The following is a 14,291-nucleotide window of genomic DNA, read 5'->3' as shown; positions in this document are numbered from 1 at the left end:
GGGCCGAGTCTACCAACTGAAAAGGTAGCAGTTGAAGTGCTAGCAATTTAGCCAAGCTAGCATTCAACCGCTGGGCATGTGGATGGCTGGGAGTGAACTTCTTTCTACGTTCCAGCTGCGGGGGCAGGGAAATTTGCCTGCTACAATAGGACATGGCTGTACTGCTAGCAGAGTGCCTGCAAGCACTTGGCTGTGACACATCTAATTCTACACCTTCATTCCTCTCAGCGCAGGTTTCAGAGTGGACTGAAGGCCTAGTCGGGTTGGAGATCCCAGCTGATGATGAGCAAGGAGAGGTCTGCTTTGTTCTTTGGTGTGGGTCTTTGAGGTACGCTTGCCAACGAGCTGCATGGCAGGTCAACATAGGTCTGGTCAAGCATGTGGTGCCCAAGCGGTTGATGTTTTGGCCACGTGAGATATAAGCTTGAGACATATGTTGCAAATAGCAGCGATGCGATCTGATGCACTCGTCTCAAAAAAGGCCCACACCAAAGAACTTTTAGAATAATGCGCAGAGGCAGCGCCCTGCACAGGCGGAGCTCTGAGGTGTGATTCAGTCGGTGTGCTGCCCCTAAGCTGGATCCCGGAGGGCATCCTGCCTCGTTGGAGATGTGCCTCCTCCCCCCCTCTCCTACCAGGCACCCACGTGGAGTCAGTGCCCTCATCAACCCCTACCTCTTCATCGCTGAAGCAAACCTGGCAGTATGCTGCAGCTTGTGGAACATGACTGCTAGATTGCTGTCCTTCTTGAGCATCCCCTCTCTCTGCACTCACGCTACTGCCTTTCTCTAGCTGAGTATCATCATCAGAGCCTACAAAACACTGGGCATCCTCCTGGAGCATGTACCCAACACTGTGCTCATAGAGTTCAGGGGACTCCTCAGGAGGACGTGGTGGGTCTAGGGAAGGAGTCACTAATGATGACATTGAGACGAGGGAAGAGGATGCATTGGCAGATGCTTTGCTAGTACCCTGAGCCTGGGTGAGGGAGGATGAGGAGGATGAAGAGGGCTTGGTCATCCAGTCTACCAAGTCTTCGGCATGATGTGACTCAACATGTCCAGCTGCCGAAAATAAGGACAAGCGTGTCCCATGGCCATGTGCTGATGATGATGCACCGCGTCCACGACCAGCACTGTTGTCTCTGACACAGAGCCTGCTTGCCCTCTTTTATCGGCTTGTGCCTATCTGCCTCTCCTTGTTGGCCTTCTAGACATGGTAATGGCATGAAGGGAGATGGGAAAACCAGCAATTGGGTAGTGTATATTGTGCTGGAGGCACACAACAACACCCACTAACTCCTGCAGATGCCTTTATTATAGAACACCAGCAAAAAAGGGTTGATACTTAGTGAGTGTTGTGTGCCTCCAGCACAGCACAATATACAAACTCCTGCAGATGCCTTTATTATAGAACAACAGGACTTAAAGGGTAGATACCGGTGTATACTGTGCTGTGCTGGAGGTACACAACACCAACTAACTCCTGCAGATGGCAGATTGCTCAATTACAAAAGCAATATAGCTATATAGGTGGATAAAGGTGTATACTGCACTCAGAGCACACAGACAACACCCAGAAACTCCTGCAGATGGCTGATAGCTAAATTGAAGAAGAGCAATATAGCTGTATAGATGGATAAAGGTGTATACTGCACTCAGGGCACACAGACAACACCCAGAAACTCCTGCAGATGGCTCAATTACAGAAGAGCAATAACGCTAAATATCTAGATACAGGTGTATACTGTGCTGAAGTACACAGACAACACCCACTAACTCCTGCAGATGCCAACACACTACACAAGGCCGCTGCGCTGGCGGCCTTACATAGTGTGGGGTGTGTACTACACAGCCTGAGCTATGATTGGCCACAGGCATCCTGCCTGTGGCCAATCATGGCTCTCCTCGCTGCCGGCGCTGTAATTGGCCAAGCATGCGGGGTCACAGTGCATGCTTGGCCAATCATGAGCCAGCAATGCACTGCGATTGCTCAGTGCATTGTGGGCCGTGAGCGCCACACAAATTTGGTGCGAACGGCCCACAGAGTTCTGGCTTTGCCGAACGGGCGAACAGTCGGTGTTCGAGTCGAACATGCGTTCGACTCGAACACCAAGTTCATCCCTACTCATTACCAACAGTCGAACACCAGGCTTGGGCTCAAAGCTTATTGGAACAAAATAACCTGGTCATCAATTCTGTGGACTTGTTTTTTGATTCTGTGGCACAATTACACGATGAATCGCAGAGAGTAGTCATCGCTGAAGCTGCCCTACATAATCTGCAACAAGAAATTATAAATATATATATAAACCATGATAGTCCAAAGAGGTATAGATGAGTATAGAGTCTGTATGTCAGGGCTGCCACAAATGGAGACCAGAAGCCGATTCCAGTAAAGCTGAGAGAAAACAAGGAAAGGGGCGCCTCTGAGTGTATAGGTAAAACACAATATCAACTCACATGGGAGCAGTACATCTCTGGGCTGAGTAGTGTCCAGGAGCAGGATAGGTGACCAGGTCACAATAGATTCACTTCTCCCTGACAATGTGGAGCATGTCAGATCCCAGGAAGGATGGGGTGGTGAGCTGTCAAAGCCTGTGGTGCTAAGAGCTGCAGCTCCTGAAGTCCTCTTTTGTAACCGTTGAAGATGGAAGACGGCCGTGCAGTGTGTATTTCCACAGCGAGGCTTGGAGAGCAAAGAACAGCGTGGCACAGGGCAATGATGTCACACTAATGTGCCGTGTTTCTGAGCGTGCACACTACGTATGTTATGGTAGCCAAGCTCCTTTGTCAAGCAACTCACTCAGGTTGAACTGGATTGACTGGTGTCTTTATTCAACCTTACTAACCATGTAACCATGTTCCACCATGTAACTTGCTTGACAAAGGAGCGCCGCTACCGCCATGGTGCACAGTGTGACTAATGTGGGCGGTACCTTCTCATTGTAACCTGAACAGATCACATGACTTACTTCCTGGTCTAGTTAAGCCTGCTGCTTGAGTTTCTTATTGCTGGATTATTTTCAGCTTCTGACTGAATGTCTGTTATTAACTGGGCTTGCTCTGAAATGTGATGCTGATCTCCTTACTTAACCTTGGCTTGTACTTCTGACTTCTCTCTGGCTTGCTACACCGTGTCTGACCTTGGCTTATCGACTCTGCTACAGATCCATCTTCCTGTGTATGACCCCGGCTATCCAATCTCATCATCTGAACTGATCTTACCCTGTATGACCCCTGGCCTGGCTCTCTTTTCCGTTTCTGGTTTGCTATTCTGTCAAGCTTACCTGGTACTCCGCAAGCACACCAGATTTACACTTCATCCAGCCTGTTCCTGCTACATCATGATGACCAGCTCATCTCAGTACCTGGAAAACAGTGCTTCTCTGGGCACTGCTCTCCCTGTACCACTTTCAGGGAAGCTCTGCACTTAGCCTCAAGAGGAGCCCTCTCAGCAGCTTGGTCCCTCACCTGGTATTTGACACCCTGCTATCAAGATTACATAGCAGGCATCCACAGTCAACTTGTAAGTGACATACAGCGACAATAATTTACACAGTCAGGTGCGGTGATGAACTTGTATTAAAGCAATGCAGCAACAGTTCAAAACAATTGTGGTTGGAAGACTGTCCAACCAGATGCACTCACGGTTACAGCAACGTGAAGAGAGAGGGCTCCAGCCAGAATGACAGCATCTGTAGTGAAGGGCAGAATGCAGACTGGCTGTCTTGTGCTAAGTAACTTTTCCTATCGCTAGTACAATCCCTAACAGACAGGGTACCTTTCCCTGCACTAGCCATTTGTATCAAGCATGCCAGTCACAGGATACAGGGCCTTAAATAGGCTCTGCCTAACCCAAAATGGCTACCAGAGTTAAATGGGGCAACAGCATCCAATCAGATCGTTTCCCCCATGACACAGGAAACCATAGAGGAAACCAGGTTCCAGCTGCAGCGCCTCTGCGGTTGAGCGCCATCTGCAGTAGAGGAAATAAACTGCACCTGCCTACAGACTTCTAAGGCCGCGTACACACGGGCGGACTGTCTGGCCAACTAAGTCCGTCAGACAATCCGACAGACAGTCCGTCCTACTTTTGAATGAACGGACTTGACCACACACGATGAACAGACAGTCCGCTGAAAGCTTGCGCGATGACGTGTACAGCACGTACGACGGGACTAGAAATACGACGTCCAATACACTGCAATGCAACCTTCGGCCGTGTAAATCCTTTCTGAGCATGCGCCATACTTAGTCCGTCCAACTTGCCTACTCATGAGCGGACTGTCCGCTGAAACCAAAGTTGGACGGACAATATTACGGAAATTCCGAAAGACTTAGTCCGCCAGACTGTCCGCTGAAAAAGTCCGCTGAAGCCCACACACGAGCGGACTGTCCGCTGAAACACGTTTCAGCGGACCAAGTCCGTCAGAGAGTCCGCCCGTGTGTACGCGGCCTAAGAGGTCTTTAATAACACATCCCACAGTACCATGATCAACAACAGTGCTGTTGGATAATGGGAGTCCACACAGTACAGCGTAAGGAGGTGGACCAAAATTATATTGAACAAAAAATGAGTCCCAAATTTTATAAAATCAGTAAAATTCTATATGTTTTGAAGTATACTCTGCTCCTTCAGGAGACGTATGTTAATACACTTGGGACTTTCCTTTAAGACCCCTGGGGCTGTTGTTGAAGACCTCTTGGAAGTCAACTGTGGATTCCTGCTAGTTTGTTAGCCAAGACACAAATTAATGCTTTCTCGGCCACTGGCCAAAGTGGGCTATCTACATTTATTTCAGTTTTTCTGTTCACCCACCAATACTCTTGGATGTGCGCCACCTTTATTTTGTTTTTTCAGTATAAATTCCCTTTGTGAGGATTTGCAGTCAGCTGCTGGAAGAGGAAACTATACAGTATAAACAGGACGTTTATGTTGAATGACCAAGCTCCCCTTACTAGTGTGGGATATTCAATTTTGGATTGTGTTTTGCTTAGAACTGTGGTGACACCAGAAAGTGAAATTTGTGTTTTACTCGTCTTTTTGTTTAGAATTGGACTTTAAAGAAGCCCAAGCACAGACAAATATGTATAGGCATTTCATCATTTTGATAAACCATGTTTAGGTTTACTTCATATGTGATCTTTTTTTATTTCCTGTTTTTCCAGCACAAAGTACAATTTGAGGGAAAGTAACCTTACCTGCCTATGAAGTGAACATTTGACATCTGGGGAATGAAGAGTAGTCCAAAGCTCAGGAGAATAAAGTTTAGGGAGACTTTTTTGGAGTGCCAAATCCCCTTGATCTTTGTCAGCAGTAGAGATGGCAGGATGGAAGAACTTAGTAGGGATTGGTAACAAAGGAATCAGTGGATCTCCTGGCAGAGGAGGAGGTGGAGGAGATACTGATGAAAAATGTTAAAAAGTGGAAAATGTTAAGGTCATGCTAAATAATTATAATAGGTCTGTACATAAGTATTGCAGATCTAGAATTCATGATGGTCAAATGTAATTATACAAATTCAAAATTAAGAATTTATAAAATATACGTCCTTGTGCATCTTTGAATTAACATATATGGATGTATTATAGGGTGCATAAACAATTTACTACAAATCACAACAAAAGATTTTAAAATAAGGTTTTAGTCTCCTTTCACACTAGTAGACTCCAAAGTTGTAACAAGTTGTAACACGGCTGCCAATAAAAACCATGAGGCACCATCTACACCCCCAGATATCCCCCCAGCACTGTGACCCCTCTACACCCCAGATATCCCCAAGACACCGTGAAGGGATATCTGGAGTGTAGAGGAGTTAGAGTGCTGGGGGGATATCTAGGGTGTAGAGGGGTCAGAGTGCTGTAGGGATATATGGGATGTAGAGGGGTCAGAGTGCTGGGGGGATATCTGGGGTGCAGAGGGGTTACAGTGCTGGGGAATATCTAGGGTGTTGAGGGGTCACAGTGCTGGGGGGATATCTGGGGTGTGGGGTCACAGTGCTGGGGGTTATCAGGGGTGTAGAGGGGTCAGAGTGCTGGGGGATATCTGGGGTGTAAAGTGGTCACACTGCTGGGGGGATATCTGGGGTTTAGAGGGGTCATAGTGCTGGGGGATATCTGGAGTGAAGAGGGATCAGAGTGCTGGAGGGATATCTGGGGTGTAGAGGGGTCAGAGTGCTGGAGGGATATCTGGGGTGTAGAGGGGTCAGAGTGCAGGGGGATATCTGGGGTGTAGAGGGGTCAGAGCGCTGTAGGGATATCTGGGATTTAGAGGGGTCAGAGTGCTAGGGGGATATCTGGGATTTAGAAGGGTCAGAGTGCTAGGGGGATATCTGGGATTTAGAGGGGTCAGAGTGCTGGGGGGATATCTGGGGTGTAGAGGGGTTACAGTGCTGGGGGGATATCTGGGGTGTAGAGGGGTTACAGTGCTGGGGGGATATCTGGGGTGTAAAGGGATCAGAGTGCTGGGGGGTATCTAGGGTGTAGAGGGGTCACAGTGCTGGGGGGATATTTGGGGTGTAGAGGGGTTACAGTGCTGGGGGAATATCAGGGGTGTAAAGGGATCAGAGTGCTGGGGGTATCTGGGGTGTATAGGGGTTACAGTACTGGGGGGATATCTGGGGTATAAAGGGGTCACAGTGCTGGGGGAATATCTGGGGTGTGGGGTCACAGTGCTGGGGGATATCTGGGGTCTAGAGGGGTCAGAGTGCTGGGTAATATCTGAGTGTAGAGGGGTTAGTGCTGGGGGGATATCTGGGGTATAGAGGGGTCACAGTGCTGAGGGGATATCTGGGGTTTAGAGGGGTTACAGCGCTGGGGGGATTTCTGGGGTGTAAAGGGATCAGAGTGCTGGGGGATATCTGGGGTTTAGAGGGGTTACAGTGCTGGGGGGATTTCTGGGGTGTAAAGGGATCAGAGTGCTGGGGGGATATCTGGAGTGTAGAGGGGTCAGAGTGCTGGGGGATATCTGGGGTGTAGAGGGGTCAGAGTGCTGGAGGGATATCTGGGGTGTAGAGGGGTCAGAGTGCTGGGGGGGTATCTGGGGTGTATAGGGGTTACAGTGCTGGGGGTATATATGGGGTATAAAGGGGTCACAGTGCTGGGGGAATATCTGGGGTGTGGGGTCACAGTGCTGGCTAATATCTGGGGTCTAGAGGGGTCAGAGTGCTGGGTAATATCTGGGGTATAGAGGGGTTACAGTGCTGGGGGGATTTCTGGGGTGTAAAGGGATCAGAGTGCTAGGGGGATATCTAGGGTGTAGAAGGGTCAGAGTGCTGGGGGGATATCTGTGGTGTAGAGGGGTCAGATTGCTGAGGGGGGTGTCTGGGTGTAGAGGGGTCACAGTTCTAAGGGGATATCTGGGGTGTAGGGGGGTTACAGTGCTGGGGGGATTTCTGGGCTGTAAAGGGATCAGAGTTCTGGGGTCATACCTAGGGTGTAGAGGGGTCAGAGTGCTGGGGGATATCTGGAGTGTCGAGGGCTCAGAGTGCTGGAGGGATATCTGGGGTGTAGAGGGCTCAGAGTGCTGGAGGGATATCTGGGGTGTAGAGGGGTCAGAGTGCTGGGGGGTATCTAGGGTGTATAGGGGATACAGTGCTGGGGGGATATCTGGGGTATAAAGGGGTCACAGTGCTGAGGGAATATCTGGGGTGTGGGGTCACAGTGCTGGGGAATATCTGGGGTCTAGAGGGGTCAGAGTGCTGGGTAATATCTGGGGTATAGAGGGGTTACAGTGCTGGGGGGATTTCTGGGGTGTAAAGGGATCAGAGTGCTGGGGGGGATATCTAGGGTGTAGAGGGGTCAGAGTGCTGGGGGTATATCTGCGGTGTAGAGGGGTCAGATTGCTGAGGGGGGGTATCTGGGTGTAGAGGGGTCACCGTTCTGAGGGGATATCTGGGGTGTAGGGGGGTTACAGTGCTGGGGGGATTTCTGGGCTGTAAAGGGACCAGAGTTCTGGGGTCATACCTAGGGTGTAGAGGGGTCAGAGTGCTGGGGAGATATCTGGGGTTTAGAGGGGTCAGAATGCTGGAGGGATATTTGGGATGTAGAGTGGTCAGAGTGCTGGGGGGATATCTGCAGTGTAGGCGGGTTACAGTGCTGGGGGATATCTGGGGTGTAAAGGGATCAGAGTGCTGGGGGATATCTAGGGTGTAGAGGGGTCAGAGTGCTTGGAGCTATCTGGGGTATAGAGGGGTCACAGTGCTGGGGGATATCTGGGGTATAGAGGGGTCACAGTGCTGGGGGATATCTGGGGTGTAGAGGGGTCACAGTGCTGGGGGATATCTGGGGTGTAGAGAGGTTACAGTGCTGGGGGGATATCTGCGGTTTAAAGTGATCAGAGTGCTAGGGGATATCTACAGTGTAGAGGGGTCAGAGTGCTGAGGGATATCTGGGGTATAGAGGGGTCAAAGTGCTGGGGGGATATCTGGGGTGTAAAGGGATCAGAGTGCTGAGGGGATATCTAGGGTGTAGAGGGGTCAGATTGCTGAGGGGTGGGTATCTGGGTGTAGAATGGTCACAGTGCTGGGGGATATCTGGGGTATAGAGGGGTCACAGTGCTGGGGGGATATCTGGGGTATAGAGGGGTCACAGTGCTGGGGGGATATCTGGGGTATAGAGGGGTCAGAGTGCTGGGGGGATATCTGGGGTGTAGAGGGGTCAGAGGGCTGGTGGATATCTGGGGTGTAGAGGGGTCACAGTTCTGAGGGGATATCTGGGATTTAGGGGGTTACAGTGCTGGGGGGATTTGTGGGCTGTAAATGGATCAGAGTTCTGGGGTCATACCTAGGGTGTAGAGGGGTCAGAGTGCTTGGGAGATATCTGGAGTGTAGAGGGGTCAGAGTGCTGGGGGATATCTGGGGTGTAAAGCGGTCACACTGCTGGGGGGATATCTAGGGTTTAGCGGGGTCAGAGTGCTGGGGGATATCTGGGATGTAGAGGGGTCACAGTGCTGGGAGGATATCTGTGATGTAGAGGGGTCACAGTGCTGGGGGGATATCTGTGATGTAGAGGGGTCACAGTGCTGGGGGGATATCTGGGATGTAGAGGGGTCACAGTACTGGAGGGATATCTGAGGTGTAGAGGAGTCACAGTGCTGGGGGGATATCAGGGGTGTAAAGGGATCAGAGTGCTGGGTGGGTATCTAGGGTGTAGAGGGGTCACAGTGCTGGGGGGATATCTGGGGTGTAGAGGGGTCACAGTGCTGGGGGAATATCTGGGGTGTGGGGTCACAGTGCTGGGGGAATATCTGGGGTGTGGGGTCACAGTGCTGGGGGAATATCTGGGGTGTGGGGTCACAGTGCTGGGGATATCTGGGGTGTAGAGGGGTCAGTGCTGGGGGGATATCTGGGATGTAGAGGGGTCAGAGTGCTGGTGGGATTTCTGGGATGTAGAGGGGTCAGCGTGCTGGTGGGATAGCTGGGGTGTAGAGGGGTCACATCGTTGAGGGGATATCTGGAGTGTAGAGGGGTTACAATGCTGGGGGGATTTCTGGGGTGTAAAGGGATCAGAGTGCTGGGGGGATATCTAGGATGTAGAGGGGTCAGAGTGCTGGGGGATATCTGTGGTGTAGAGGGGTCAGATTGCTGGGGGGGGGGGGTATCTTGTTGTAGAAAGGTCAGATTGCTGGGGGGATATCTGGGTGTAGAGGAGTCACAGTGCTGGGGGGATATCTGGGATGTAGAGGGGTCACAATGCTTGAGGGATATCAGGGGTGTAAAGGGATCAGAGTGCTGGGGGGGTATCTAGGGTGTAGAGGGGTCACAGTGCTGGGGGGATATCTGGGGTATATAGGGGTCTCAGTGCTGGGGGAATATCTGGGGTGTGGGGTCACAGTGCTGGGGGATATCTGGGGTCTAGAGGGGTCAGAGTGCTGGGTAATATCTGGGTGTAGAGGGGTTAGAGTTCTGGGGGGATATCTGGGATGTAGAGGGGTCAGAGTGCTGGGGGGATATCTGGAATGTAGAGGGGTCACAGTGCTGAGGGGATATCTGGGGTGTAGAGAGGTTACAGTGCTGGGGGGAATTTCTGGGATGTAAAGGGATCAGAGTGCTGGGGGGATATGTGCGGTGTAGAGGGGTCAGATTGCTGAGGGGGGGTATCTGGGTGTAGAGGGGTCAGAGTGCTGGGGATATGTGGGGTGTAGAGGGGTCAGAGTGCTGGGGGGATATCTGGGGTATAGAGGGGTCACAGTGCTGGGGGGATATGTGGGGTGTAGAGGGGTCACAGTGCTGAAGGGATATCCTGGGTGTAGAGGGGTTACAGTGCTGGGGGATTTTTGGGGTGTAAAGGGATCAGAGTGCTGGGGGGATATCTAGGGTGTAGAGGGGTCAGAGTGCTGGGGGGATATATAATGGAGGTCGCTGGATACAAAGCTAGGTCCAGGGCCAAGGTGGGGGCTGCGCACCCAAAGCAAGGGTGCAGCGATGCAACAATCCAGATAACCATTAGATGATAATGTGAGGGGAAGGTAGGAGGAAACGCCCGATCCACACTGAATCTGAAAGTATAAATGTACACATATAGAAAATGTAATGAGTAAATGTGACAAAGTGCTAGTATCTAGGAATGTGTTCTGTCCCAAGTGAGTAAATCCCAAGTGAAAAAATGTCCCCCTGCATAAATATGAGATACCAGCGGTGATAACCCCTAAAATGGGTGTGTATTAGTAAAATCGGCAATGTAAAAAACAGGGGTGAACAAGTGCCCAATAAAAAATACAAAGAGGTAAAAAATGAACAGAAAATTCTACTACAAAAACCTACTGGTGTAGGATGATTGTCTGAGTGTACCTATGGTTACAATCCTTATTTATTTATCGCTATGAATTAAGCTTTGTTATTTGTCATGTGTCAGCTTAGTATGGCCTTTTTGGGATCTATTCTTATACCAATTGTATTTTGTACCTTGAGATAATGAAATGTTTCAACTTGAAAAATAAATATTTTTAATTATGTACCCTTTTATGCATTTTGCATGGTTACTTTTTCATTTGTGACACGCCTCATTCAAAGTCCCATGATCAATTTCTCTCTGCATTACACTTAATAGGGATGGAGGCTTGCCACAGTGGTTATGTCAGGTCACACTTTGTTTTTAAGGATTAATCATTTCCTTTTCTTGCAAGAGAAATATGCTTCCATGTGCAATGGTAACTTAGTGAGTAATCAATTTCTTAGCTTTAAAGCTTATAGGCATAGCTGGTACAACCAGATCGATGTCCCTCAGGGCTTGGGCTTCAACAACCAGACCATTAAATCCAACTACCAAGAAGCAGGATTGTAAACTGGCCCTTGAGAAGATCCAGAAGATCTGGGAGGGCTCACATAGTCTACCAGGAGCCTAACTAAGTCCAAGTACTACACTAAAGTAAACAAAAAAAAAAAACATTATAAGTGCAGCTGCCCTCCAGTCCCTTTATACTAATTTGAATCCGATCTCAATGCAGCGATGTGCACAACAAGAGCAGGGGCTCTCTCACTCAGAGACAGCAGTGGGAGCCATCAGCTCCAACTGGTGTCAATCACAGCCTGTGAGGAGGGAGCAGGATCAGGGCCGAGCTGCGCTCTGTATGTCAATGGACACACAGACCTGGCTCGTGGAGCATGGCTGAACGAGTGCCCCCAAAGCAATTGGCTTGTTATGGTGGGCACTCGGCAGAGGGGAAGAGCCAGGAGAGACCCCAGAAGAGGAGGAACGGGGCTGCTCTGTGCAAAACCATTGCATAGAGCAGGTAAGTATTACATGTTTGTTTAAAAAAAATCAAGGGTTTGCACTTACTTTAACTTTGCAGGGCAGTTTCATGGAACAGATGCTCTGTTGGATCTACTAATTTCAAACAACACATAGCTTATTACAGATGTGCAGGTTAGAGACAGCTGGGGTAATAGGGATCATGGTGTAATTGCATTTGCCATACGTTACAGGAAACATGCTGGTTCGACAAGAACTCTATGTTTGGACTGGGCTCAGCCCTTCCTTCTCTGAGCTGGCCGCTCAGCTATTGGCTAATTGCCAGCTCCTATCTCTCCACAGCTACTCACCTGTTGATGATATCCTGTTTGTCAGACCTGCCTACTTAAGCTGTCCAGCCCAGAAGATCTCTGCCTTTGCCTTGGTCAACATCACAGAGACTATCTCCTACATTCCTGTTTAACCTCTTCACACCCGCCGGCCGTCAAATTGCGGCTGGGCGGAGCGGCTCCCATTCTGGGTGTAAGTCTTTGGATGGCCGCCCAAAACGAGCATTCTTGTCCCCACGGCTAGGACACGGCGCAACCCTGATCTGTGTAAAGAGCTGTATTTATCCCAAATACAAATAAACATTACATTATATTTACATTTAGGGCAAATCAGCATATCCCATACAGAGCACATAAATAATGAAAATAAAGGTCAACAGTAAGATCCAAGACTCAAAATTGTTAACCACATCAATACAGTGCACTTACACCACCTTCCTGACCAGACCAATTTTCAGCTTTCAGTGCTCTCACAGTTTGAATGACAATTACTCAGTCATCCAACACTGTACCCATATGAAACTTGCGTCCTTTTTTCCATACAAATAGAGCTTTCTTTTAGTGGTATTTAATCACTAGTGGGTTTTTTATTTTTTGTGCTATAAATAAAATAAAACGTAAATTTTGTGAAAAAAATGCCTTTTTCTTTGTTTCTGTCAAATTTTTTTGCTAATTAGTAATTTTTCTTCATAAATTTTGGCCAAAATTTATACTGTTACCTATCTTTGTAAAAAATAACCCACATTAGTGTATATTATTTGGTCTTTGTGAAAGTTATAGAGTCTACAAACTATGGTGCCAATTGCTGAAAATTGATCACATCTGATCAGGCCTTCAGTACATCAGGGGTATCTCATTTCTTGAGACACTAACAAGTCAGGAAAGTACAAATACCCCCCAAATGACCCCTTTTTACAAAGTAGACATTCCAAGGTATTAAGTAAGTAGCATGGTGAGTTTTTTTAAGTTGTCATTTGTTCCCACAATTCTTTGCAAAATTAAGATTTTTTTTAAATTATTATTATTTTGTACAAAATTGTCATATTATCAGGTTATTTCTCACACACAGCATATGCATACAACAAATTACACCCCAAAATACATTCTGCTACTCTTCCCGAGTACGGCGATACCACATGTGTGAGACTTTTACACATCCTGGCCATATAAAGAGCACCAACATTGATGTAGTACCTTCAGACGTTCTACGAGCAAAAATGACGCATCTCATTTCTCAACCACCTATTACATTTTTGAAGGCCCTGGAGTACCAGGACAATGGAATTTCCCATAAATTACCCCATTTTGGAAAGCAAACACCCCAACGTATAATCTGTGAGGCATAATGAGTCTTTTGAACGGTTAATTTTTTTCCAGAAGTTTTTGGAATATGTGGAAAAAAATTAAAACACATTTTTTTTTACACAAAGTTGTCAATTTATAAGATATTTCTAACACATAGCATGTATATAGCAAAAATGACACCCCAAAATACATTCTGCTACTCTTCCCGAGTATGGCGATACCACATGTGTAGGACTTTTACACAGCGTGGTCACATGGAGAGGCCGAACATTGAAGTAGTACGTTCAGGCATTCTAGGAGCATAAATGACACATCTCATTTCATTCCTACCCATCACCCTTTTGAAGGTCCTGGACCACCAGGACAGCGAAATTACCCACAAAATGACCCCATTTTGGAAAGCAAACACCCCAACGTATATTCTATGAGACATGGGCTGCAAATAGGTACTCGGGTACTCTGATGGGCTGGAGATAGGTACTCTGGTACTCTGATGGTCTGGTGACAGGTACTCGGGTACTCTGATGGCCTGGTGACATGTAATCGGTTACTCTGATGGCCTGGTGACAGGTACTCGGGTACTCTGATGGCTTGGTGACTGGTATTTGGGTACTCTGAAGGGCGGTGACAGGTACTCATATGGACTGTGGCAGGTACTCGGATGAACTGTGAAAGGTACTCGGGTACTCAGATGAACTGTGATAGGTACTCGGGTACTCAGATGAACTGTGACAGGTACTCGGGTACTCAGATGGACTGGGACAGGTACTCTGGTACTCAGATGGACTGGGACAGGTACTCTGGTACTCAGATGGACTGGGACAGGTACTCAGGTACTCAGATGGACTGGGACAGGTACTCGGGTACTCAGATGGGCTGTGACAGGTACTCGGGTACTTTGATGGGCTGTGACAGCTACTCGGGTACTCGGATGAACCGTGACAGGTACTTGGGTACTTTGATG

The 14,291-nt window shown here is 48.5% G+C and overlaps 1 protein-coding gene across 1 annotated transcript in view; it reads right to left on the bottom strand.

The window, feature by feature from the left end:
* Positions 1-14,291, bottom strand: part of LOC143959324 (voltage-dependent T-type calcium channel subunit alpha-1I-like) — a gene marked incomplete at its 5' end in the record, with an annotated part of 1,279,315 nt that overhangs the window by 60,750 nt on the left and 1,204,274 nt on the right. Inside the window, one exon of the mRNA XM_077468009.1 lies at positions 5,205-5,407. Coding sequence (XP_077324135.1) covers positions 5,205-5,407 — 203 coding nt within the window. The remainder of the gene's footprint in view (positions 1-5,204; positions 5,408-14,291) is intronic.

This window comes from Lithobates pipiens, unplaced genomic scaffold, assembly GCF_037356315.1.
Source record: "Lithobates pipiens isolate NorthernLeopardFrog02 unplaced genomic scaffold, aLitPip1_a1.2 Scaffold_70, whole genome shotgun sequence".
Lineage (NCBI taxonomy): Eukaryota > Metazoa > Chordata > Amphibia > Anura > Ranidae > Lithobates > Lithobates pipiens.
The sequence above is the reverse complement of the archived record's forward strand: the minus strand, read 5'-3'. Positions and strand labels throughout refer to the sequence as shown.